The sequence below is a fragment of the Phoenix dactylifera genome, unplaced genomic scaffold, assembly GCF_009389715.1.
Source record: "Phoenix dactylifera cultivar Barhee BC4 unplaced genomic scaffold, palm_55x_up_171113_PBpolish2nd_filt_p 000404F, whole genome shotgun sequence".
Lineage (NCBI taxonomy): Eukaryota > Viridiplantae > Streptophyta > Magnoliopsida > Arecales > Arecaceae > Phoenix > Phoenix dactylifera.
The window spans coordinates 271,789-296,945 of NW_024067846.1; the positions used below are offsets into that span (position 1 = coordinate 271,789).

At 36.5% G+C, this 25,157-nt stretch overlaps 1 protein-coding gene across 1 annotated transcript in view; it reads right to left on the reverse strand.

The window, feature by feature from the left end:
• Nucleotides 1-3,685: 3,685 nt before the first annotated feature.
• The window catches only part of LOC103697233 (protein NRT1/ PTR FAMILY 4.2-like), a 59,018-nt gene continuing 37,546 nt past the window's right edge, over nt 3,686-25,157 (reverse strand). Inside the window, exons 3-6 of the mRNA XM_039118745.1 lie at nt 18,988-19,205; nt 5,945-6,349; nt 5,177-5,265; nt 3,686-4,601 (exon numbers count right to left, since the gene is read on the reverse strand). Of these exons, the coding sequence (XP_038974673.1) occupies nt 3,872-4,601; nt 5,177-5,265; nt 5,945-6,349; nt 18,988-19,205 (1,442 nt within the window). The 3' untranslated portion in view covers nt 3,686-3,871. The remainder of the gene's footprint in view (nt 4,602-5,176; nt 5,266-5,944; nt 6,350-18,987; nt 19,206-25,157) is intronic.

Here is a 25,157-nt window from a genome sequence, read left to right on the forward strand (position 1 = left end):
TCCTGGTGCGCCTACCATCTCTTATGTGGTAGGAGACAATTCTATTGATCGAGCACTATTAGATTTAGGGGCAAGTGTTAATCTTCTTCCTTACTCAGTCTATGAGATGTTCGGATTAGGTGAATTAAAGCCTACTTCGGTGTTCCAGCAATTGGCTGATCGATCTGTTAAAATACCACGACGAACAATTGAAGACGTCCTAGTCTAGGTAGACAAATTTTATTTTCTAGTCGATTTCATCGTCCTTGATATGGAACATGTGCCGAATCTTAAGAAACAGATTTCTATGATTCTTGGTCGTCCCTTTCTATCTACAGCCAATGCATGTATTAATTGTAGAACTGGGGTGATGGACATATCTTTTGGGAACATGAAGGTCAAACTAAATATATTCCACACCTCTGATCAACCCGCAAGAAAAGATGAGTGCTTCCTAATAGACAAAATGAACGATCTTGTAGAAGAAGTCCTTCCCTATATTCTGGCAGATGACCCTTTGGAAGCATATTTAGCCCATTTTGATATTGATAACTTTGATTTAGACAAGGCCATAGAAGAAGTCAATATCCTGCTCGACAATTCGTCTCCCACAAATTTTCATCCTTGGCGAATCCGATATGAACCTCTTCCTACCCTTTCTAGTGCACCACTGTACCCCTCCATCGAGCCCCCTCCCAAACTTGAGTTAAAGCCACTTCCAGTAACCCTTAAGTATGCTTTTCTAGGACCAGAAGACATCCTACCTGTAATCATCGCGGCTGACCTATCTGACAAACAGGAAAGTCAACTTTTGAGTGTGCTCGGAGAACACAAACATGCAATTGAATGGTCCGTAACCGATCTGAACGGAATTGACCCTTCCATTTGCATGCATCGAATTCACCTAGAAGAAGATGCGAAACCTACCCATGAAATGCAAAGGAGACTCAATCCTAACATGAAAGAGGTAGTCAAGAAAGAAGTAGTGAAGCTGTTAGATGCCGGAATTATTTACCCTATCTCTGATAGCTACTGGGTGAGTCCTACTCAAGTAGTACCAAAAAAGTCAAGCATTACTGTAGTTGAAAATGCAGAAGGAGAATTGATGCCCACACGCACGACCACTAGCTGGCGTGTTTGCATCGACTATAGAAAGCTTAACTCCATGACTAGGAAGGACCATTTTTCTTTGCCTTTTATTGACCAAATATTAGAAAGGCTAGCCGGCCAGGGTTTCTACTGTTTCTTAGATGGTTATTCTGGATACAACCAAGTAGCCGTGTATCCCGATGATCAACCACTTTCACATGTCCATCTGGGACGTTTGCATATAGAAGAATGCCATTTGCGTATAGAAAACCTGATGGACTGATTTACCTTCTTTGATTTTCTAATCAACCAAGTTACCCATAGTTTGCATTGCAATATATCGTGATTAAGAACTCTAATCCTCAATACCAAAATCAAGGTTCTGTTATTATCTTCAGAGCCACCCTATTTCGCTCCACAAACAACTTCAATATGGTAGCCACTTGGTATGAGGACATCCCCAATAAATTGCACTTATGTTTCTCCAGATAAGTCTGAAGTTGTATAACTACTTTCTGAAGAATATCTACTAGGAGATGAATCAACATCATCTTGATAACATCCATCATCTCTTTAGCAATATTGCAGTAGCTACACTGTATCCCATCGGGTATGCTACGAAACTTATTTTTCCTCCTTGTCCCATTTATGTATGCCAAGAAACTTGTTGACTGATGAACAAGGTGACAATTTAAATGTTTACGATAAATAGGTGCGTGTGGGTATGCCAGTAACATTGGATCAACAAGAAAGATAATAATTGAAGGAAGGATCGAGAGTAATGTAGGTCCAGATATCTTAACATTCAAGAACTTTTATCACCATCATACCATCATTCAAAGGAGATAGATTTGGATAGCGATAGGGGTATAGCATTGGGTTACGGTAATAGAAATTGTAAGTTACAGCTACTCCTAAGTAGAAATTAGTGGCATATTAAGAACTACAATGAGATAAAATGTATTTTGGATTATTGAAGGATCCTTTACAAAATGTTCCATTTATTTATACTAAGCACAATAACAGCCTACTCTGATGATTACTACCCAAGTCTAGCCTTTATTCCTCGCGATTTTGGTAAGTGACGTCAGTTGTCCTTCTACTACGTACATTCATTAGCATAGTTCTGTATCAATTATCAAACTAGTAATTATGTCCTATTAGTCTTGGCTCATCCAATATGCTCGTGCTAGCCTTCTCTATTTTCAGCTTATAGTGTGGTTTTTGGCACTTTAAATATTTAATACTAATTCGGTCACTCTTGCAAGCCATCTAACTTATATTGTGATTGATTACAATCAAATCTTGATTTTATCAGCCTACTTCTTAGCATAATGGCCGAATTCTACCTCTTCGACCTGCACCTCCATAGATGGGACATTTTGTGATTGAGTCCTATCCAGCTCAACAAAAGTCACGTGAATTCTATCTGCCTTTATTTCATCTAATTTTGTCCATATGACACTTACCCACCGTCTCAAGCTAAATTATTGAGATGGGGTGGAGACAATGGCATTTGCAAATGTTGCTAAAAAAAAACCTTTTTAAATTTCAAATTTAACAACAATTCTAAATGTCACATTAGTATTCTATTACGATAATCACTAATGTCACTTAATGAAAGGGAGTGCGCCATGTGCGCTATATTAACTGAGTGGCATCCTATATAAAACTTTTGTTAGGGCATGGATGCCCGCGGTAGCGGACAGGTGCGGTAATATATATTTATAATGCTCGTCTAACCTTCCAAGAAGTCCCCGCCACCACAATCCAAGCATTCTATTGTCATTATGGTCCCAGAAATATAAATGACATGTCATTCTTAACATGGATCCGGAACCTCGGGTTTTGTACTGTAGAGGACCGTGCAGTTAGCTGCCATGTCATCCAACTCGAAAACCATTGACTATTGCTTATGTCTCAACGTACCAACCAATGTGACAGACACTCTATTTCTGAGATTCATGACAACCATCCATTTTCAAGAAGAGCGATGTGGGATTCATTTAAATATTATAACTTTTTATGATATAAAACATGCACTGCGGAGGATCCAGACTCACCGGACCCGCATTAGGAGATGCATGCTCAGTAATGCTGCATGCTGAGATAGCTATCAAAACAAACATGCAACGAACTCGCTGCAGTGCAAAGGATAGACCACAGAGGATGCTGGGTTATCTGGGAGACTAACTGTGAGCCCCATGGTGTACGTGCACAATAGAGGCAAAACGTCCTATTAAGATGTCAGGAATCTGATCATGTAAAGAAACACAGAAAGTAGCTGATCATCTAAAGCGATCATCTTCATTGAACTTTCTTGTAATTTATCCTATATATTTTTCCTCTATAAGGATTATCGGGGTGGTTATGTCAATATCAAAGTCAAAATTTCAAAATTTGATTTTTAAAGAACTTCAGTCTTCTGTATCCTGAGAATCTAAAATACAATAAACTAAGTACATGTTAATAATAAAAATAACTATGTTACTGTCAGATATTTCAATTGCGACCTTGAACATCTCGTTCTCCTCGGCTAGTAGAGATCCTGGTGCACCTCTCACCTCAAAGAGTTTTTTTTTGACTAACCATAAGGAAATTTACTGGAAGTCATTTATACAATCTCATCAAAGGACTGAAAGATTGAAAATAATTTAAACAATCATATGGAAATACATATGCCTCAGAATGAAGATGTTCATGAAAATACAGAAAGAGGTCACTATTATTGCAAGAAAAGGTATATGACAACATCAGGTCATAAGAGTTGAGATAACATTTATCCATTCAAGTCATGTAATCCTTAATACCACTTTGCCCAAAATATATAGTTCAGAAAGTTGATGAAGTTGAGCACAGCGAGAAGAGCATAGAATAACTCCAAATGATCCTTGTTCAAATCATTACCACCCAACCATGCTCCTGATCCAAATCTCCTACTTGCTGAATTAACAATTGCGACAAGCACAGAGCTCAAGAAGTACCCCATTGATGTTGAGCACCATGAGAGAGATGTGCACAAACTTTTCATTGTGTCTGGTGCTTCAGAGTAGAAGAATTCAAGCATACCTGCCAAAGTGAACATGTCTGAAACTCCAAGAAGTAAGTATTGCCAACCCAGCCAAAAGACAGTTAATTCAGTGCCATCTGTTGCTGCTTGTCTCCTTTTAACTTCCACCAGTGCAGCAACAGCCATTGAGACTGATGCTAGCATTAGGCCAACACCAATTCGTTTGAGTGGTGTAATTCTTAGCCTGCTCATATTTAAGGCATTAATTCTGTCATATAGAGGAACGGAGATGAGCATGACTACAAGGGGAACTGCTGTAAGAGAAGCTGGAGGGATCTTGAAATCATGGGAAAGTGCAGTGCTCATGGTTTGTCCTTGTTGCACTGAAAATGTTTGAAGTTGAGCCAAACAACAGTTCATCATGATGGTACATGCAAAGATTGTTAGGAGGCCGAAGAAAGACTTTGCTTCTTCCACTTGTATAGAGGTAACATGACCACCAAAAGTTGCCTTCTCCAAAAACCTGCAATATCAATTACCTATTTATCATTAACTTGTTACAAAGGAATGTAACATAATATCATTTTTTTCTCTACCTTTGCATGTTTATATTCCTTTTTGATGGTTTTAAATAAATTAGAATTATTTTTTAAAAGATAAAGATTTTTTACATAAATTCATTTTTTAATAAACTAACAAAGTAATGACTCTTTAACCTTTACTTTCAACAATTCAAAAGTTCCTAACTATATATATATATATATATATATATATATATATATATATATATATATATATATATATATATATATATATATATATATATATAAGATTTTACTCTGCAGTCAGTTAAGGCCTAGTCTCTTGTCTCCTTATAAGAGTCCAAAGAATGTAGAACTTAAAAAAGTAATATAAAGATGAATGTAGAATAAGATTTCAATGTTAACTATATTTTCTTTCAGTATTTTGATCACAAATTTCATATGTATGAAAGTTAAACTTGTATGTGTGGTCAATATTTAACTTTATCACCATTACTTTGTCACGTATGTCATGAAATAACAAATGTTAAAATAAATAGGAGAGTAGAATTCATGCCTGAACTTGTTGTGGCATTTTCCTTTAGGCCCATCCATATTAGGTGTTTGCATCGATATGCACCTGTTGCAAGCACTATAAAACAGTACCTGCACATTCCAATATGTGTAACCAAATGAAATACAAATGCATTATTGATAAGATGATTTCTCCAACGTACTGAATTATGCACGAGCTGAGTAATTCTGACAACTCCCTGTTAGAACAACTACAAATATGCATGAGACATTATGTGTATATATAACAGAATTTGCTTTGCCAATATGACTTCAACTTCTCTGGCATGCATAATAGAATTTTTGTAAAGATAAGCAGTGGCCATGTATCAGGTAAGATATTCCATTTAGGTGTAACCATAACATCTTTGTCTGTTATCCATATACATGCAAAAAAATGGGTATATAAACATGTCTTTGTCTGTTTTCTGTAAGATGTCTTACATTCCCATATCACTTCAACTTTTTTCATATGTTTAGTATAATATCTGTACATATAATAAGGGACCCAGGTATTAGGTAAGATATTCCATAGAGATGTAATCGTAACATCTTTCTCTATTATCCATATACATGTATGTATATGTATATGTATATGTATATGTATATGTATGTATGTATGTATGTACATACTATAGTACAGCATGCAAGAATATGTACATGTATATGTATATGTATGTACGTATGTATGTATGTACATACGGCAGTACAGCATGCGAGAAAGAACACAGATAATAGAGTCTAGTATATTTGATGCTTATTGATAACTTACCTTAAAAATCCTGCTAAGCGGACTCCCACTTGGTACTTTGTTCTTATAATATCTGCAACATGTAGAAAATATGAAAATGAAAACAAAGAGTGCGATAGTGCAAACTCCTAAGCCCCATTGCCAGCCTTCATTCTCTTGCACCCATACTAGGAATGTGACTGCCAGCATGCCACCAGTGCAGAGGCAAAAGAAGAACCAATTGAAGAAGCTAGAAATGAGGTGTTTCTTTGCTTGATCAATTTGGTCTGCACCATGTGCTGGTAAGTTTGCCTTCACACCTCCTACACCTAAGGCCATGAGATAGATCCCCACATAAAGTATGGCTGCTTGTAAGCTTGAAGGTCTGTGTCCTGCACTAGGCCGTAATGATTCTTCGCGCGCTTGAATTGTTAAAATGATTAGTCCCTATTTCACAATGATACATCCTTTAGTACTAATTTGTAGAATATACCTGTTGCATAATTAGTGCTCATCCAAATTGCAATAATAGCAAATATAGGATACATGGTTAGACTGCTGGAAAAGAAAAAGAATTTCATAGTCAGTCATAAAAAAGATGATAGGCAGACCATAAATTGACTTAGATTTATGTTTTACACAAATATATGTTGTCTTTCCAAACTATAATTCTAGTCAGTGAACATGTGTATGCATACCCAATCTTGAAAAGAATATGATTATGAAAAATTACAGCCTATGTCACATAAACGTTAAACTTTATTTTTATAGTGCCTGTGGCCCAAGTAAAGAAAGATGGGGTGAAGATCACACTACTAAGGATCTCACAAGGCATTGCATTTGTTTTGCAAGTTCCTGCCAAAAAAAACATAATGTTTAAATTATTCATGTGGATTTTATTTTATTTTTTAGATAATTCATGGAGACCAGAACTCTTCCATGGGATGAGTATCTAACAATTTGCTCAACAAAATCTTGAACTGATTGAAGAATTCATCCTGGAGCTGCTGACAAAAAGAATTCACCCTTGCGAGAGCATTGACCAAATGAGAAACTAAAATATTGAATTTGAATGAAGAGGTTGATGATTTTAATCCACTGAACAACCTTTTAATTAAGATCAGATGTCCTAATGTCCTTGAAGAATGTGGACTATTAGCTAGAGCAGCAAGTGCTATAGGAAAAGTGATAGCATAAGAGATTAAGTCATCCAAATTAAGATTACCATCTGGGAAGAAGTTTTGGTTTATACACAAAAACTGGTATGAGAGAATTATGAACCTTGTATACCATCCCCATGGGGGTAGTGAAGGGAGAGACCCAATCAGTGGAAGAAACCACAACTACTGCTCTTTGTTGGCAGAAGAAGTAGTAAAGGAAAAAAACCATATAGTGATTACACTCTGTCATTGTAAATAGGAATATATGAAAATATTTTTTCAAAAAAAATGAAAAAGGTCGATTGGCTAAAATGAGAATCATGGATGTTGAAATCACAATCACTACTCTTTCTGGTTAGGATGATGTGAATAAATCTGTCAGTCTAGAAGGATTTAAAGGTGATTACTACAAGAAAAATGGGCTATCACAAAACAAGATCTTGCTTCAAAACTGAGGAGTTCAATTTTATTTTGATCACCTTCATATTCACAAGGAATAATCCCTCCTACCTCAAGAAGAATCAATTAGCTTCATTTAATGTACAAAGGACCATTTCATATTTGCTCGCTAATAGAATGAAAAGTTATACTAAATTAACACAAAAGCAGATGAATAACTCTAAATAGTAAGGAATTTTGCTTATAGGAGCTGTGCTTCCCAGGCACATGGTGCTTCACCACCTAAACAACTGTTAGTCCTGATTCTTCAGGATTTATCAGTTTCTAAGTTAGCTTAGCATTATTCTAGAGTGTGTTCCTTCAGGTCTATTAATTAATTTCAATTTGCCTTTGATCAAGGGAGGGTCATGCAAGACATCATTATCAAATCCTAGGAACCCATGCTTCAATAGATTGCTCTAATTAAGACCTACCTATGCTTTTTGTAAGCTGAAAGCCATAACACGACCTATGACAAGGTTAATTGGGAGGTTGTTAGAATTTTTTTCTCCTACCAGGAATAGCTTGGAAATTTTTTTAGTGGGTCCCTGAGAGATAAGACCTATCTCTCATGTGCAATTTTTATCATCTATACTAGTTGGATGAATTGTTAAGTGGGTCCCAGAAAATTGTCGGATTCCCTAAAAGTTACACAGACCACTATCCTTGCTAAAGGCTCTCTCTCCCAGAAATAAGGGTAGGAAGACTAGTAATTCAGCCAATTCTAGACTATTCATTCCTCCAAACTACCTACCAAGACTTAGAAGAATAATTATGGGTTGTAAAAAGTATCATTTTTTCTTTCAACCAATTTTCGTTGCCAATGTGTGGTAATACCCCTCCTAAACGAAAGTTCAGTTTCCAGATTAGAAATATTTAAAATGTTAGATGCTCGCAATTAAATAAAATTCTTTATAGCTCATGCAGCTTGCATCACTGAAATGTCTTCTCAATTTATGGTGTCATAGTTACTTCATTAGTTATCCTGGATTGCTAGGATAAATTGACTTTATGTGTTATATGAACCAAAAAAAATGCTTTTAAAGGCTTTCAAAAAGTATAGATAAATAAAATTTTCCCTTAGATTTCAGTGATTTTCAATCAGCCTATGGACTTTAGTGTCTTGGGCTTTATCTAAGTCAAACTAACCATGCTCTTTTTTTTAAAAAAAAAATATCAGCAGAATTCATTTAAGAGGGATTAGTATAAATTTGGCAAAAAATCTTTCGGAGGGTGGTCGCCCCAAAAAGCAATCTCACATTTTAATGACTATTCTCAAATTGGACCACTGTGCGACAGGCACCACTAGAAATAAGATTTACAGGGATCCCTTCAATAATTGCTATGTCGAGAATGTAAAATACATGTGTTGCTTGATTTTTAAACTAAGTCTCTATAGCAAATGGAATGCCAAAGACATGTTGAGAATTAATTTGTAATTTTCAGAGAAGATATTTTCTAGAAAATGTTTGACTAAGTCCTCTTTGTTATTTCAAAGAACTTTGTATTTTCAGAGTCTTCAGAAAGTTGCACATCAAGCTGAATTTATTCTGGAACAATCTTTAGGTAGTCTAAGAGTCATTGGTTGTCCATTGTATTAAGTCTGCACAACCTAGCAGGTTATATACATATACCAGAAAAATCAAAAAAAAAAAAAAAATGAATGGCCTTTTTCAGGAGCAGTAGCTCTGCAACTTATCTAAATGATAACATCCTGAAGACTTTGTATTTTTTAGCCCCATATTAATGAAAAAAAAAATTTCTGCAAATAGTCTCTGCTTCTAGATTGCCTTATTTCTTCTTAAAATTAGTTTTTCCTCCATTCCTCTGCTCTTTCCTCCACCAAATTTGGTATCAGAGTATGGTTTAAAATGGCTCCAGCAACTGGTAGTACTCTCTTTTCATACACTTTTAAGTCAAATTCCTATCTTTGATGGAGAGCACCATAACTACTGGAGTTCCCAAATGGAGATGATTTTCATCTCTCAAGATCTGTGGGATTTGATTGAAGAAGGAGATGAAGAACGGCCTCAAACTGGACGATATGCCTGGATAAAAGTGAAGGAGAAAGAATATAGGGAGAATTTATGAAATGTGAATAGAAATGCTATAGCCTTGAGGATAATCCAGCAAGGGGTAAGCAAATCCATGTATCCTAGAATTTTTGGAATTGAGAAAAGCAAAAGACGCAAGGGACATTTTGAAAAATCAGTTTCAAGGCTCAGATAAAGCAATCTCCATAAAGCCATAATATAGAGAGAATTTGACAATTTGTTGTTGGGGAAAGATAGCACACTAGAACGGTGGAACCGATATTTTTTTCCCTCTATAGTGAGCAATAGTATAACCCAAATAAAATCAAGGAGACAATTCAACAAACACAAGAGGCATAAGAATTTTTACATGATAAACCCCTCCAATGTGAAGGGGAAAAACAACAGGGCGCCAAGCCCTGGCCCAAATCTTCCACTATCAATGATTTGGGCATTACAGTTTATTTGTTCTTCTCCAGACAAAACTAGAGGATCACCACATCAAGCGGCAACACTCTTGGTTTGCACAATACCACATCACCGAAGAGAAAAGGTGGATAACAAGAGACAATGGAAAGATCTCACCAAATAATTTTCTTGATGCCTTCCAAGAAATCTTTGAAGATGCTCCTGCCAATGTTGGAGTTGTGGATGAGCTTCACAAATCTAATGACAAATGCTTTGATTTCTTCTCTCTTCCTTTTGCTCTAACCCTTGCCAAGACCTCTTAAAAGAAGAGAACTTCTTCTACTTCCTCTCTTAGCAAGACACTACGTAGAAATGTGCTCTGTCCTTTTTTTATCAAGAGAGGGATTCTTCCCCTCTACTTGGGTTGCAGGAAATATCATGGTGATGAATTTTATAAATGTCTTCAACTACTATGATCTAATATGAGAGTGGATCTCACTCATAAGGAGGGATACCCAACATTTGTAAATGAAAGATAGTGAAGTTGTTGTTAGAGATTTTTCTTTAAGAGCTATTGAAATTGTTAATAAAAAAAAAGAGTTGTGGTGATACTATTCCTGAGAATAATGTTGTTGAAAAAAATTTTAGAAGTTTGCCACAAAAATTTGAACATGTGGTTGCTGCAATAGAAGAATCAAAAGACCTTTCAAAAAATACAATGTATGAATTAATTGGATCTCTTGAAGCCCATAAACAAAAGTTGAACAGATTCACAAGCTAGCCAATGGAGAAAACTTTTCAATCTAAAATCGGCATTACAGAAAAAAAAATGTTTAAAATGAGAGCAAGAGCGAAGAGGGGGATCATTTCAGAAAAGAGGAAGAGGCCGTGGAAATCAGATTGGAAGTCGTAGCAAAGGAAGAGGAAGAAGAGGACTTTAGCAACAACAAAAATCTGGTAACTCCGATTCTTCCGGTTTTATTTGCAAAAAATATGGTCATAAATCTAAGAATTGTCATTTTAAATGCACTAAGTCTAGAATCCCAAACCATTCTCAAAGAGATTGGTGGTATTTTGAGATTGGTGGAACCGAGATAAAAAGGAAAGGAATGAGGCCCGAATGGTTATTTTTCTCTCGTATGAATGCTAAGCATGAATCTCGAAATATTTGGTATATGAAATTATGAATAGTGTTTGCAGTTGTCATATGACAAGAAATCAGAAGATGTTTGTAGAGCTAGTATGAGGATCCGTGCGGGCGTGTGTTTAGTCCCACATCGGTTATTCGCTGGGTAGATCTTGGGTACTTATACAGGATCAAGGAACCCAAACAATACCTTCCGGCTAGCCATTTTGGGTGAGATCCTGGGTTGTTACAAATGGTATCAGAGCGGACCCGGCCCATAACCTATGTGGACTAGGGGACACTGCGGCACAGATCTATTGGAGCTGACCACGGGCTGATCGTGGTGTTTGTGAGTAGATTTGAATAGATTTGAACCCTTAGCCTGACGAGGACGTCAGGGCTTGAACCGGGGGAGTATGTGAGGACTCGCGCGAGCGTGTGTTTAGTCCCACATCGGTTATTCGCTGGGTAGATCTTGGGTACTTATACAGGATCAAGGAATCCAAATAATACCTTCCGGCTAGCCATTTTGGGTGAGGTCCTGGGTTGTTACAAATGGTATCAGAGCGGACCCGGCCCATAACCTATGTGGACTAGGGGACACTGCAGCACGGATCCATTGGGGCTGACCACGAGCCAATCGTGGTGTTTGTGATTAGATTTGAATAGATATGAACTCTTAGCCTGACGAGGACGTCAGGGCTTGAATGGGGGGAGTATGTGAGGATCCGTGCGGGCGTGTGTTTAGTCCCATATCGATTATTCGCTAGGTAGATCTTGGGTACTTATACCAAATCAATGAACCCAAATAATACCTTCCGGCTAGCCATTTTGGGTGAGTTCCTGAGTTGTTATAAATGGTATCAGAGCGGACCCGGCCCATAACCTATGTGGATTAGGGGACACTGCGGCATAGATCTATTGGAGCTGACCACGGGCTGATCGTGGTGTTTGTGATTAGATTCGAATGGATTTGAACCCTTAGCCTGACGAGGACGTCAGGCTTGAACGAGGGGAGTATGTGAGGATCCGTGCGGGCGTGTGTTTAGTCCCACATCGGTTATTCGCTGGGTAGATCTTGGGTACTTATACAGGATCAAGGAACCCAAACAATACCTTCCGGCTAGCCATTTTGGATGAGATCCTGGGTTGTTACAGCTAGATAGCAACTTCTCCTCTCAAGTTAAGCCTGGCGATGAGAGGATGCACAATATGAAAGGAAAAGGAGTCGATGTTCGTAGCTCCGAAGGTAACAAAAAATATATTCATGATGTACTCTATGTGCCTGATTTAGCTCAAAACCTTCTCAGTGTTGGATAATTGCTGCGAAAAAAAATACCCATTGTTGTTTGATAATGACAATTGCACAATCCTTGGTAAGAAAAATAAACTTATGGTGGCAAAGATTGCAATGAATCCAAATAATGTATTCTCTCTTACCATGCCTCTTCAAAGTGACCATATTGATGAGTGTCATCTTTGGCATTTGAGGTATGGGCTGTATGTATGGTTCACCATACTGGTCGAACCGGATGATACGAAGCGTACCATACTATATCGGTTAGGTATCCATACTCAGACTAAATGGCATACCAACACTCGGTATGCCGAAAAGATACCATACCATACTGTACAAATATAGTACTAGCATAGTACTGGTATGGGGTCCGACACTGAGACGGCGAATTTTAACTATATATGTGGAAAGATATAGAAAGATGTATCAATTAACTTTTCCCAAGGCATCAAAGAGAGCTCATACTCTTGAATTGCTGCATGATAATACATGCGGACCAAACAAAATTCTATCTCTGAGTAATTAAAGATACTTCTTACGTTTTATTGATGATTATATAAGAATGATTTGGATTTTTTTTTTTTAACAAAAGTTAGATGCTTTCTCTATTTTCCTTCAATTTAAAGCCTTTGCAAAAGTATATAGTGGCCTCAAATTGAAGACTCTCAAAATTGATCGAGGAGAAGAGTTCATCTACAAGCCATTTCTTTATTATTGTAAAGAAGTGTTAGATATATGCCCTCAGAAACTAATTTTGTAAGACAATTTTAATAATTATCGAATTATTTATATCTTCGTTTCATATATATGTTTATTTGTTTATTGGGTATTTTATTGTGACATGAGATATTCATATGGTATATTTAGTTTGAGTAACATTATAGAAGAACCACACTGATGATTATTGAATCATAGGCGCGAAGTGGTGGTTTTTCGGTTTCTTGTTAATTCATGTTGTTCTCGGTTGAGTTACATATTTTAGGCCTACACTCCTTGTACCGCTATATAAATAAAATGATAGGCTCTGTCATTGAGATAGAGACCTTAAGCAGACGAGTGGGTGCACTATAAAAGTACATGCACTGAACGGGATCCAAATATGAATATCTTCTGGAAGTAATCACTGATGTTGATAAGAGTATTCAGCATAATTAATTTATATGTCCTTTGACCTGAGAGGTCTATGCAGATATATTTGGTGTATTCTTATACTTTGACTGAGTCAATTGTTGATGGTCTTCTCAAAATCAAATATAAAGATAAAGTTGGGTCTTCAGTGTACCAGATAGATTTGTATAGCTGCTCAATAAGGAATTCATCGGCCTCAATTTGAGGTTGTATATTCAATATGTCTGTATGAGGTTGGACCAAAACAAAAAAAAACTGGCCAGTGAGATTTGTAAAGATCGTTTTCATTATATTTTTATTATAAATAAAATATTTATTTGTGAAATTTTTTTAGAAACAATTTTTGGGATCTAACTGAATTTACAGAATAAGAATTAAGAATTATGTAAGCCAGAAATTTAATCAGTGATATTTTTCCGATCCTATTGGCTTATGTGGAATATAGTATGGTGGAAGGATAAATAAACAAAAATTATAAGCAAAAGGGATTTCACCAAAATTAATCTACTGTTCTCGGAGGTTTTAATTGCAAAGTGTTGATGGAAGCCTAAAATTCAAAATTAAAAGAATATAAGGAGTTTTGTGAAAAATTATTTTTCAGTGTTCCTACAACTGAGAACAGAGATCCCTAACGATCCCACGTATATCATTGCCTAGGATTTTATGTGGTAGCTATAAATAGCTAAGGTTGGCTATCAAAACCATATGATAAGAAAGAAGTCATGCAAAAGTTGTGAGAGCCACAAAAACTTGAAAAAGGCAGTGAGCGTGGATCTCTTGGGAGGCAACACGCTTGGGTTTCTAGAGGTGAGATTCGTGTTTCTATCAACCTATTCGTTGTTTTGCAGGATTTTTTCCTTGATTTTTAAGAAAAATTCCTCCTCTAAGAAGAAGGAATTCATAGACAGCTCACTATTTGATGCACTCCTCGACAAAATGGCACGACAAGAAGGGAATATCGAATGATCAATGAAATGGCAAGAAGTATGTCAAAAGGAAAGAGCTTTCCTAATAAATTCTAGGGTGAAGCTGTTAGCATAGTTGGTTATATTGTTAATTGCTCTCCAGCAAAAGTTGTCTGCAACAAAACTCCTTTTGAAGCTTGGCATAATCAAAAGCCGTTGGTGAATCAACTTAAAGTCTTTGGATGCATTGGCTATGCTTTTATTCCTTCTCAAAGTAGAGTCAATTTTGATGACAAAAGTGAAAAATATATCTTTATTGGCTACAGTAATAAATCCAAAGGTTATCAACCTTTTAATCTAGAGACAAATCAGCTGACTGTTGCTTTTGAGAGATGTTGTGTTTGAAGAATTGGCAGCATAAAAATGTGAAGATAAAGTAACTAAAACTCCCGGAACATCAGAAGTTTTTCAACCAGCGATTCAAAATGCTCCTAGACTTTAACTAAGGTCAAATGCAAATCAAAGTCATGAAGCGAGCCCATCAAGAACCAGCTCCTTAAGAGAAGAAGCTGCAGATTCCATGTCACCACCTCAAAAGATATGCTTTTTAAGAGATATTCATGAATATTGTGATATTGCTTTCTTTGGTTATGAATCACGTAATTATGGGGAAGCTGCAAAAGAGAAAGTATGGACCAAAGCAATAGATGAAGAGATTGCTATAATTGAGAAAAATAACACTTGGAAGTTGGTAGATTTTCCAAATGGAAAAGAGGCGGTTGGACAAAAGTTGATTTACAAGGTCAAGTACAATGAACATGGCACTAAGCAAAAGCATAATGCTCAATTAGTAGCAAAAGGATATTCTCAACAGCCTCGGATAGATTTTCAGAAACCTTTTGCTCCTGTTGTACACATGGAGACAATTTGCATTGTTCCTTCTTTAGCAGCCCAATTGGAATTGCAATTATTTCAGTTGGATGTAAAATTAGCTTTTCTAAATAGCGATGTATGTAGAAAGTAAATAGGAGAGCATTGAAGAAAGTATTTTTCTGATCCTTTCCTAACATCGGAAGAAAATTAAGAAAAAAATCCTGCAAAACAACGAACAGGGTGAAAAAAATACTAGCAACCCAAGCATGTTGCCTCCCAAGAGATCCACGCTCACTGCCTCTTTCAATGGGAGATTAAATTTCTGCCTTATAAAATTCTTAATTCTTATTCTGTAAATTCGGTTGGACCCCAAAATTTTTTTCTAAAACAATTTCACAAATAAATATTTTATTTATAATAATAATAATAATAATAATTTTAATTTTACAAATCTCACTAGCTCATTTTTCTTTCGGTCCAACCTCATACAGACATAATGAATATACTATCTCAAATTGAGGCTGGTGGATTCCTTATTGAGCATCTATACAAATCTATCTGATGCACTAGACCCAACTTTATTTGTATATTTAATTTTGAGAAGATCATCAATAATTGATTCAGTCAAAACACAAGAACATATCAAATATATCTGAATAGACCTCTCAGGTTTAAGGACATATAAACTAATTGTACTGAATACTCTTCTCAACATCAATGATCACTTTCAGAAAGTATTCATATTTGGATCTCATTTAGTGCATGTACTCTTACAGTGCACCCACTCATCTGCTTAAGGTCTTTACCTCAGTGACGGAGCCTATCATCCTATTTATATAGCGGCACAGCGAGTATAAGCCTAAAATGTGTAACTCGACCTAAAACAATATAAGTTAATAAGGAACCAAAAGACCACCACTCCGCGCCTATGATTCATTAATCATTTGTATGGTTCTTCTACAATGTTACTCAACATATATATCATATGAACATATAATGTCACAACAAAATACCCAATAAACAAATAAATATTTATATATATATATATAAAGGAGAAATAAATAATTTAATAATTATTAAAATTAATTTACAAATTAGTTTGCATAATTCTAACCAGCAGTGTTCACTAATTGGAGTGCGACACACTCAAAACACTTAGCATGAAGCCCTCACTTGGCTGCATTCCATGGCACTCTCACACACGCCAAGACCTAGACTTCCTTCACGCACACGTAGGTCAGTGGACGACTCCATTTAGTGGTGTCCAGCTGGCCATGGCAGCCAAAATTATGGTTGCTCTGACTCTAGAATGACAGTGCAAGACGAGTCTAGAGAGGTAAAGAAAAAACTTGTGGAATGATGGTGATGATTTGTGGTGGCTGTTGATCTTGTAATGGAGGTGCAGGAAGATTTTGAGGAGAGATCTGAAATATCTAAGGAGCAGAGAAGAATTTAGAAAAGATGGAGAGATATTTGGTGAACAGGAAGTGGCAGTAGAGGAAAAAAAATTCTAGAGAGTGCAGAGCGGGATAGAGAGAGAGAGAGAGAGTTGTTGTTGAACTCGGAACGGTATACGTCGAGCAATCTCAAGGCTATGCAGTGAAAGAAAAGGAAAACAACTTTTATCGGCAGCAACATCAAATATTTTCATCAAAATGGATTCCAACTGAGCCAAATTGAACCACCACTTTATGTGAAGAAAGGAGGTATAATAGATTTTCTGGTTGTTTGTCTTTCTGTTGACGATTTGATTTATACCGGCACGAATGCTAAAATGGTGGAAGAATTTAAGAATCTTACGGTGAAAGAATATGAGATGACAGACAGATCTGGGGCTTATGAAATGCTTTTTTGGAATTCAAGCAAAACAATCAAAAGGGAAGATTTTTATTTCACAAGAAAAGTATCGCATGGATTTGCTTGAATTCATAAATAGTGATTGGGCTGGTTTCCTAGATCATTGGAGGTGCACATTAAGATATATCCTTTGCCTTGGCACAAAGGTAACCTCATGGAGTTCAAATAAGCAGAGAACTATTGCATTATCATCTACCGGAATAGAATATACAACAGCTAACTGAAGCTGCTTGTGAAGCAGTTTGGTTACGACGAATTCTTTTAGATTTGCAACTAAGAACTTCAGAACCTACTCCCATTAATTGCAACAACTTGCCAGCCATAGTTTAATGAAAAATCCAGTCTTTCATGTCAGATCAAAGCATATTGAACTGCGACAACATTTCATTGGTGATTTGGTTAACAAGGGAAAAATTTGCTTAGAGTTCATAGACATGTGTGATCAACCAGCCGATATATTCACCAAAGCATTAAATTTTGAGAAGCTTAAGCAATTCAAGAAATAGTTGAAAATTACAAATTAAGAGGGGGTGTTGAGAATTAATTTGTAATTATCAGAGAAGATATTTTCTAGAAAATACAGAAGCATGTTTGACAAAGTCTTCTTTGTTATTTTTATTATTATTATTTTATTTTTTTTATTTTGAAGAGACAAGCCCATCCCCGCGTAGCAGCCCTCACTGGGCCCCCGCTCCGCCAGGAGAATGTTCAATGCAGGCAGAAATGGCCGTGTGTTGGGCACCCTGACCGGTTTTACTCATATCCTTCCCACCCGTGGGCCCGACTCAGCTACCCCTCTGGGCTCTAGCTCGAGTCCCACGTGTGAGTACGTCACACCTGGCACCACCCCGGCTACTAGAGGTATAAGAAGCGTTGCCGCAGCGACTCGAACTTGGGACCATGAGGATAGAAATTCTGCTGAGTACCACTAGGCTACCACCTTGGTGGCGTCTTCTTTGTTATTTCAAAGACCATTTTATTTCCAAAGACTATGGAAAGTTGCACATCTAGCTGGATTTGTTCTGAAACTGTTTTTAGGTAGTCTAAGAGTCATTAGTTTTCTATAGTATTAAGACTGCATTGCTCGGCAGTTTATATACATATGCCAAAAAAAAAAAAGAGTGGTCTTCTGTGGTAGCAGTAGCTCTGCAACTTATCTAGATTGGAATGTCCTGAAGACTTTGTATTTCACGCTCTTATTAGTGAAAGTTTATTGTAGCAAATAGTCTCTGCTTCTAGATTGCCTTATTTCTTAAAATTAGTTTTTCGTCCATTCCTCTGCTCTTTCCTCCAACAAGATGCCCATGGAAGTTCTGCAATTCTAGTTTCTCTTCTTTAGTGTTGAGTGACTTAATCAGTCAATATACTTATGGTTGGTTGGTTGAAACTTTACTGTGTTTGTCATCAATAAATATGTAATTAATGTGAATAAGTGAGATAATTATCTGCTGGATTGGTATTCACTTTTGAATTTTTACAACACGTACATAAACTTATCATGCTTAGATTATGAGTGCATGCATGGACTTTGGTTATTGAATAGCAGAAGCATTTGAAAAAATTGGAACATGCCACCTCGGTCCATTAAAGTGGATCGTTCAATTAAACTATTTAAAACTACTATACTATCACTTTAGGTAGATGCCGTGGAACCTTTATTAAGGAAAAAAACATGTCACGAAGCATTGCAATGTACCTATTATTCACTAGCATTTTATTTCCCAACTAGTAGGCTGGGGTTTTAAGGATTACTAAAACTCAACAAAAGAAATACTTTGTCTAACTTATCATATTGCAACAGTTAGTAGCTTATATGAATAATGTAACAAAAAGAAAAAGTAGAGAGTTGAGAAATCTTACAAATAATTCTGCAATTCCAAAGATGACAATAGACCAAAACCTTGGAAGAAAAGAGTCAGATATAAATCCACCTAGCAAGGTTATGATGAAGCAAGTTCCCATGTAATTTGTAACCATGTTGGAAGATTCCGCTACTGAATAATGCATATAAGAATAGAAGTAGGTGACTAAGTTGGACGCATTTGAAATGAACACCATGTTTTCAAGTATCTCAATCACTGCATTTGCAATAGTAGAAAAATGGCATCATAACCCGTTATGATTATAAATATTGAGTTATTCTAGATTGCAACAAATGCCAAAGAGATTTAGCCAATATATGATAGGAATATATAATACATATACAAAAACACATACATAGGTACATACATAGATATGCATATATCTATGTATATGTATGTCTATGCATGTATATATGTGTGTGTGTGTGTGTGTGTGTGTGTGTGTGTGTGTGTGTGTGTGTGATGAAACGGAATTTCATTTACATAAAAAAGCAGTAGGACAAGAATGACATTAGTAAACATGAATTAGTTGAAGTTTTATATGCATGTGCTATAAGATATAGTTTCTACATACAATTTCTTACTATAAACAATTGGCAATGCTTACGGAGAACCAGATTACCTTAACAACTGTGATAAATATTTACTGGATATAAATGAGCAGTAAGGATGGCATCCAAAGTTATTTGTTAATTGTTAAGAAACAAACTGATTCAAAACCGTAGTTAAAACAAATAAAAAATAAAGAAGCCATGAGTTTTAATTAAATATATTTGATTAATTTAGGTACCATAAACACATTAATTAGTGGACAAGATCCTTCTAAGATGTTATATATTAGATTGTCAATTGAATCAATTGACATAAATCCATTTTCATGATAAATGGCTTTGTGAAGAAGATGTATGCTTGTATAATTATTATGTTATTCATATGATTGGAATGTGCATTACACATTTAATAGGCTTCTGGTTAACCCTTCCTAATCGTGTTCATGTTAGTAAACAACTTCCAGTCAAGATGGCTGAAGATCAATAACCCATCCAATAATAATTGCAGTAAATAAAATAATACATAAATACAAATGTTGGAGATGATAACTTAAGATGACCCTAGACATTTTTTCATTTGACAAGAATATGGTAATTATAAGTGGTAATATTTTTAGCATTCAGTATTAGCTAAAATGGTGGCAAAGTTTCATGATAACAAGGAGCATAATATGGTAATCTAAACCCCCAAAATTTCTTGTCCATGTTCAAATTAAATTCGTGAGGAAGAACCAATCATGTGCAAGTAATTGCAGAAATGTTGTATTTCTTCCAGAGTTGCATAAGAGTTATAAAACATATGAAAACTTTTAATATGTATAAAAGAAAGTTTACAAATTGTATTTATGATGAAGAGTTCAGATTTCACCCGATTTGCGATTAGGCTTTGTTTAGGAGTAAGTAGGTTGTATTAAAATTTCTTGATAATCATTCTCGTTCCTAGTTTTATTGGCATTATTTTAATAATTTGTGATTCCACTGTTGTTTTTTTTTCTAGTTGAAAATAAGGGTATTAGGATTTATATCCTTTCTTACGAGGGAATTAAAGATAGTGTCCATGTATTAAACAATACTTAGTATCAATGGAAGTTTAGATTCATTGTAACAATTCTAGAGCATTTCGGTTCATAGCCACGGTTTCCTAGCATGACAAAGATTTATATGTTCTCCTTAAATATTAGGATTTTATTCCAAGTTGACTGATGAGCTATTCCTACAGTGTTCTAGCCGGAATAATGATATGATTCAAAAGGGAGCTGTATTTGGCCAGATGTGAATTTTTGAGTTTTAAAAGGATAAAAATAGTGAGTGGCTGGGTCTCCACGTTGTACCAGGACGGGCACCCACAACAAGCCCATGTGAGGGGCATCTCCCAAGAAGCCTACAATGAACAAGCCTATGTACGGTGGCTGGGTCTCCTTGCCACTCTTTGATTTCGTCTAGGCTAGCATCTACGAAGGAGCTAATCTCAATTAGATCTTTTCTCATAAAACCAAAATAGCTTCTAAATTTTTTATCAAATGCTACTATACTATCCAAAAATCTTTTTCGAAGCGTTTTTCTGCTTCCCAAAAATTTGCCATGTAAGGCAAAAACTTTGAGTGGGTTAGTCTATGAAAGTTGAGCAGATGGGACTAAGGCCACGTAAGTCCGAGTCTTGGTGAGAATGAAGGTAACCATAGAGAATTCCACTTCCAATATAATAGATTTTTTATTACAATATTGTAATACCCATCAAGAATTAGGACTGGTCCATTTGACCGACCCAGATCTGAGAGTTGGCGTGGGAAGGAAAAAAAAGAAAAAAAATGACGTGCTTGAGACATGCCAAGTGGGAAGAAGACTCCCGATGGGACTCTACTTCCTCTCAAAGTCGTCGGACATATTCCGACCTTGGGGTGGATTCTGACCTTGATGGAGCTCTATTTAGAGCTCCTCCCATTGCCCTGTCCACCCCACCGGAGATCCAGCCTTGATCAGAGCTCATCATGAGAGTATTTCTTCAGTTTTTCTCCTCAAATGCTGACCGCTATCAGTGTCGTTGCTGCTACCAATTGTCGCTACAAGCCAGTAAGAACCTCGCAACCTTTGACTAACTTTTCTCTCCCTCTTTCATGACCATTAGAAGCTCGATTCTGATGGGTGATTGCCGAATTTTTGGCAAGAAAGGAGATGTTCTATTTTCCCTATTTTTGGAAAATCAACCCTTTTTCATCTGATTTCGTCTATTTGCACCACCGGCACTTGTCATTGAGGCCTTCCTCCTGTCCCTTGTGCCTTGGTCGGAGCTCTAGCCTCGGGATACTTGATTTTCATGATTTAAGGGGCAGTACCTCTATTTTTGGCTAGATCCTTACTGTTCGCTACTGGTTGTCGTCGGCCGCCAATCCCCACCCTGGCCCTTGCCATATACCGTTAGAATTGGTCACCTTCGATTTCTATTGAACCACCTGTATCTCAGTTCGAACATGATTAGATAAATTTTGCCTTGATCAGATCAATTGAGATGTCGGGCACTCTCGCTTGATCCGCCCTGCACGGGTATCAGAATTTAGGATATTTATGTTTAGAATAATCATGATAAAATTTTGATGAAAAGATATGAATATTAGTCTCTAGGAGGGATTTTCGATATTAATTAGATCTGCCAGGTAGATAGTGCTCGCATATAATTCTTTTTCTAAATTTATTAGCAAATTATATAATATTTCTGTCATTGAATTTTGATCCTATTATTTGTAATTTATGAATTGGAAGCATGGGATTATTTGTTGAATATATTTTATTATGGAATATTAATTGATGCATGATCGAATGTGATGAGGTCGAGGGTATCCCCCGGACCCCAGAGCTCAGTCCCCATCGGTCTTAGACAGCGGAAGCGACTGCTTCTCCTCAGAGGTATTGTCCGCTTTGAGGGGGGTTTCATAGTCTCTTCTCCTCGCACGGTTTTGCCCTGCAAAAGGTGCCTCTAAAGAGAAAGGGGTAGCCCCCCTCCATTTAAGGAACATACTTCTCCGCTATCTATTCGATGTGGGACTAAGTTCAGACCCTTTATTCCCACAACATAGCTCCCCCAGTGGAGGGGTCTGTGCCGAGGTCAAGGGCTCTCAACGAAAGCACCATTGATGAGGCCGAGGGTATCCCCCGGACCCTAGAGCTCAGTCCCCATCGGTCTCAAACAGCGGAAGCGACTGTTTCTCCTCAGAGGTATTGTCTGCTTTGAGGAGGGTTTCATAGTCTCTTTCCCTTTCACGGTTTTGCCCTGCAAAAGGCGTCTCTGAAGAGAAAGGGGTAGCCTTCCTCCATTTAAGGAGCAGACCTCTTCGTTATCTAGTCGATGTGGGACTAAGTTTGGACTTTTTATTCCCACAACAGAAGGTACTGATTTTATTGCTTGATTTCGATACTGGATGTTTAGTATGTGTTTTTCGATTTGGAATATGAAACTGATTTTATGAAAAGAGAGTTTTGTTTCATGATTCTTTTGCAGCCTGATTATGCATCAGTACTCCACAAGTAGGGTTGTACGCTGGTACATCGATATCCTACCAGTGGAGGTTATTGATACCCTGCCAATGGAGGTTATACCATTAGTACCCTGCCAATAGCGGTAATATGTTGACCCATCGATATGCTGTCAAGAGGGGTTATATGTTGGCATATTGATACCTTACTAGTGGAGATTATATGTTGGCACTTTGCTTATTATTGAGATCATATTCTGGCCCAATCACAAGATATAAATATAGTTATAATTTATAGTTGCCAAGATAAAATTGATGCTTTTGAAAGAAATTAACTTGTGAACAAAATTTAAAATTTGAAATGATTGGATAGTATTTAGATTTGATTTTGAATTGATGTACTTTGCAAGCTTATTTTTAGCATATTATTAATTATTTTATTGCTTGATTCATCTAGTTAAAGTGTCCATCACTTACTAGGCTATCTAGCTTATTATTCTATGTTCTACTATTTTTATAGATTCAAAGAACTAGCTTAGCTTAGAGATTTACCATGGAAGTGCAACTAGAGATAGAATTTTTAGTATCTTTAGTTTAGATTAAGATTTTATTATAGTTGATGCAAGATTTTATATTATTATTATTTTTATGATATATTAATTTTGATTTAGTTATTTAAATTAAAGTTTTGAATGTTAATTATTTAAATTTATTCCGCTGCTTGCATATGATATCATGTTGAGTTGCTTTGCAAGCTTCTGAGAAGAGTTTCTTATGAGTATGCAGCGATTGCCGCAACCTTTAACTCGCGATCTCAAGTTGGAGGCATGACAATTAGTATGGTATCAGAGCATAAGTGGATGAACTATAAGTCTTAGAATCAGACATAAGGACGGTGTAGGTTGGATAGACACTAGGGATATTAGGAAATTAGTTTATGATGATTGCGACATAAGTTATCTTAATAAACTTATAACTAACTAATAAGGATTTGCTGATATATGATGGATATAGGTTATGATCCCTCCACATCAGATGAAGAAGGCTGCTCGAGGTGTTGCTAGAGAGGAACCAAACCAGCAGGATGGCAATACTCTCCAGCGGGTCAGCAGCACTCCTCAGCAGGAGGGAATCATTGAACCTACTAAGAACACTCAGGTAGAATAATAGAATAGGGCTTAGCCCAAATAATGCAAGCCTCAGTTGGTATAATGCAAATACAGCAGCAGTTGCTCCATCAACAATAGATACAACAACAACAAATGCACCTGCAACATCAAGTACAATAAGAATAAGAACATGGGGAGTAGTAGGAGTAGCGCAATAATATTGCAGAGTTCAAGAAGCTGACCCCACTAGCTTTTAAGGAGATTATGGAATCTTTGGAAGCTGAAAATTGGCTTATAGAGATGAAGAAAACATTCATTGTTTAGAAATGATGTGAGAATGAGAAGATACTTTATGCATCATACATGTTGCAAGATGAGTTATTCAACTGATGGCAGATGTTGGAATGTAAATATAAACAAGACAAGGAGCCACTCACTTGGAAAAGATTTTGAGAAGCATTTTATGACAAGTACTTTCTTCGGAGTGTGAGGACCCAAAAGAGCAAAAGTTCATTCACCTAAAACAAAGGAAGGAGAATAGATAGTTGAACAAAATAAGAGGGGAAGTTAGAAACCCGAGACCCAAGGAAGGGTTTATACTCTCACACAACAAGATGCATTAGTGATAGGTATTAATCTAGTTCCATTTGTTTATTCTTAATTATTGCTTAACTCGAGTATTAGTCATACCCACTGCTTTTATTAGATGACATTATGTTGCTAGGATAAGGTTAAGTGGTTGCATAACATTCTTTGATTAACTGTCAAAAAAAAAAAGGATTATAAACTTTCAAATTCTGGAAGTATTCACAAGGATTAAGATATAGCAATACATGTGTTAATACATGTAAATCCCGGGTTTGAAAATTTGGAAGGAATAGCAGTGGAGATGGGCAGTTGTTGAGGTGGTTATAACTGCTTGATAGCCATGATCACCACCAACTTGGAGCTTGATAGAGGGCTATAAAAGCCCATGGAGTCCTCAGTAAGGGACTCCATCGACTGCACTCTCACCACTCCTCACCCTTCTTCCTTCTGTGC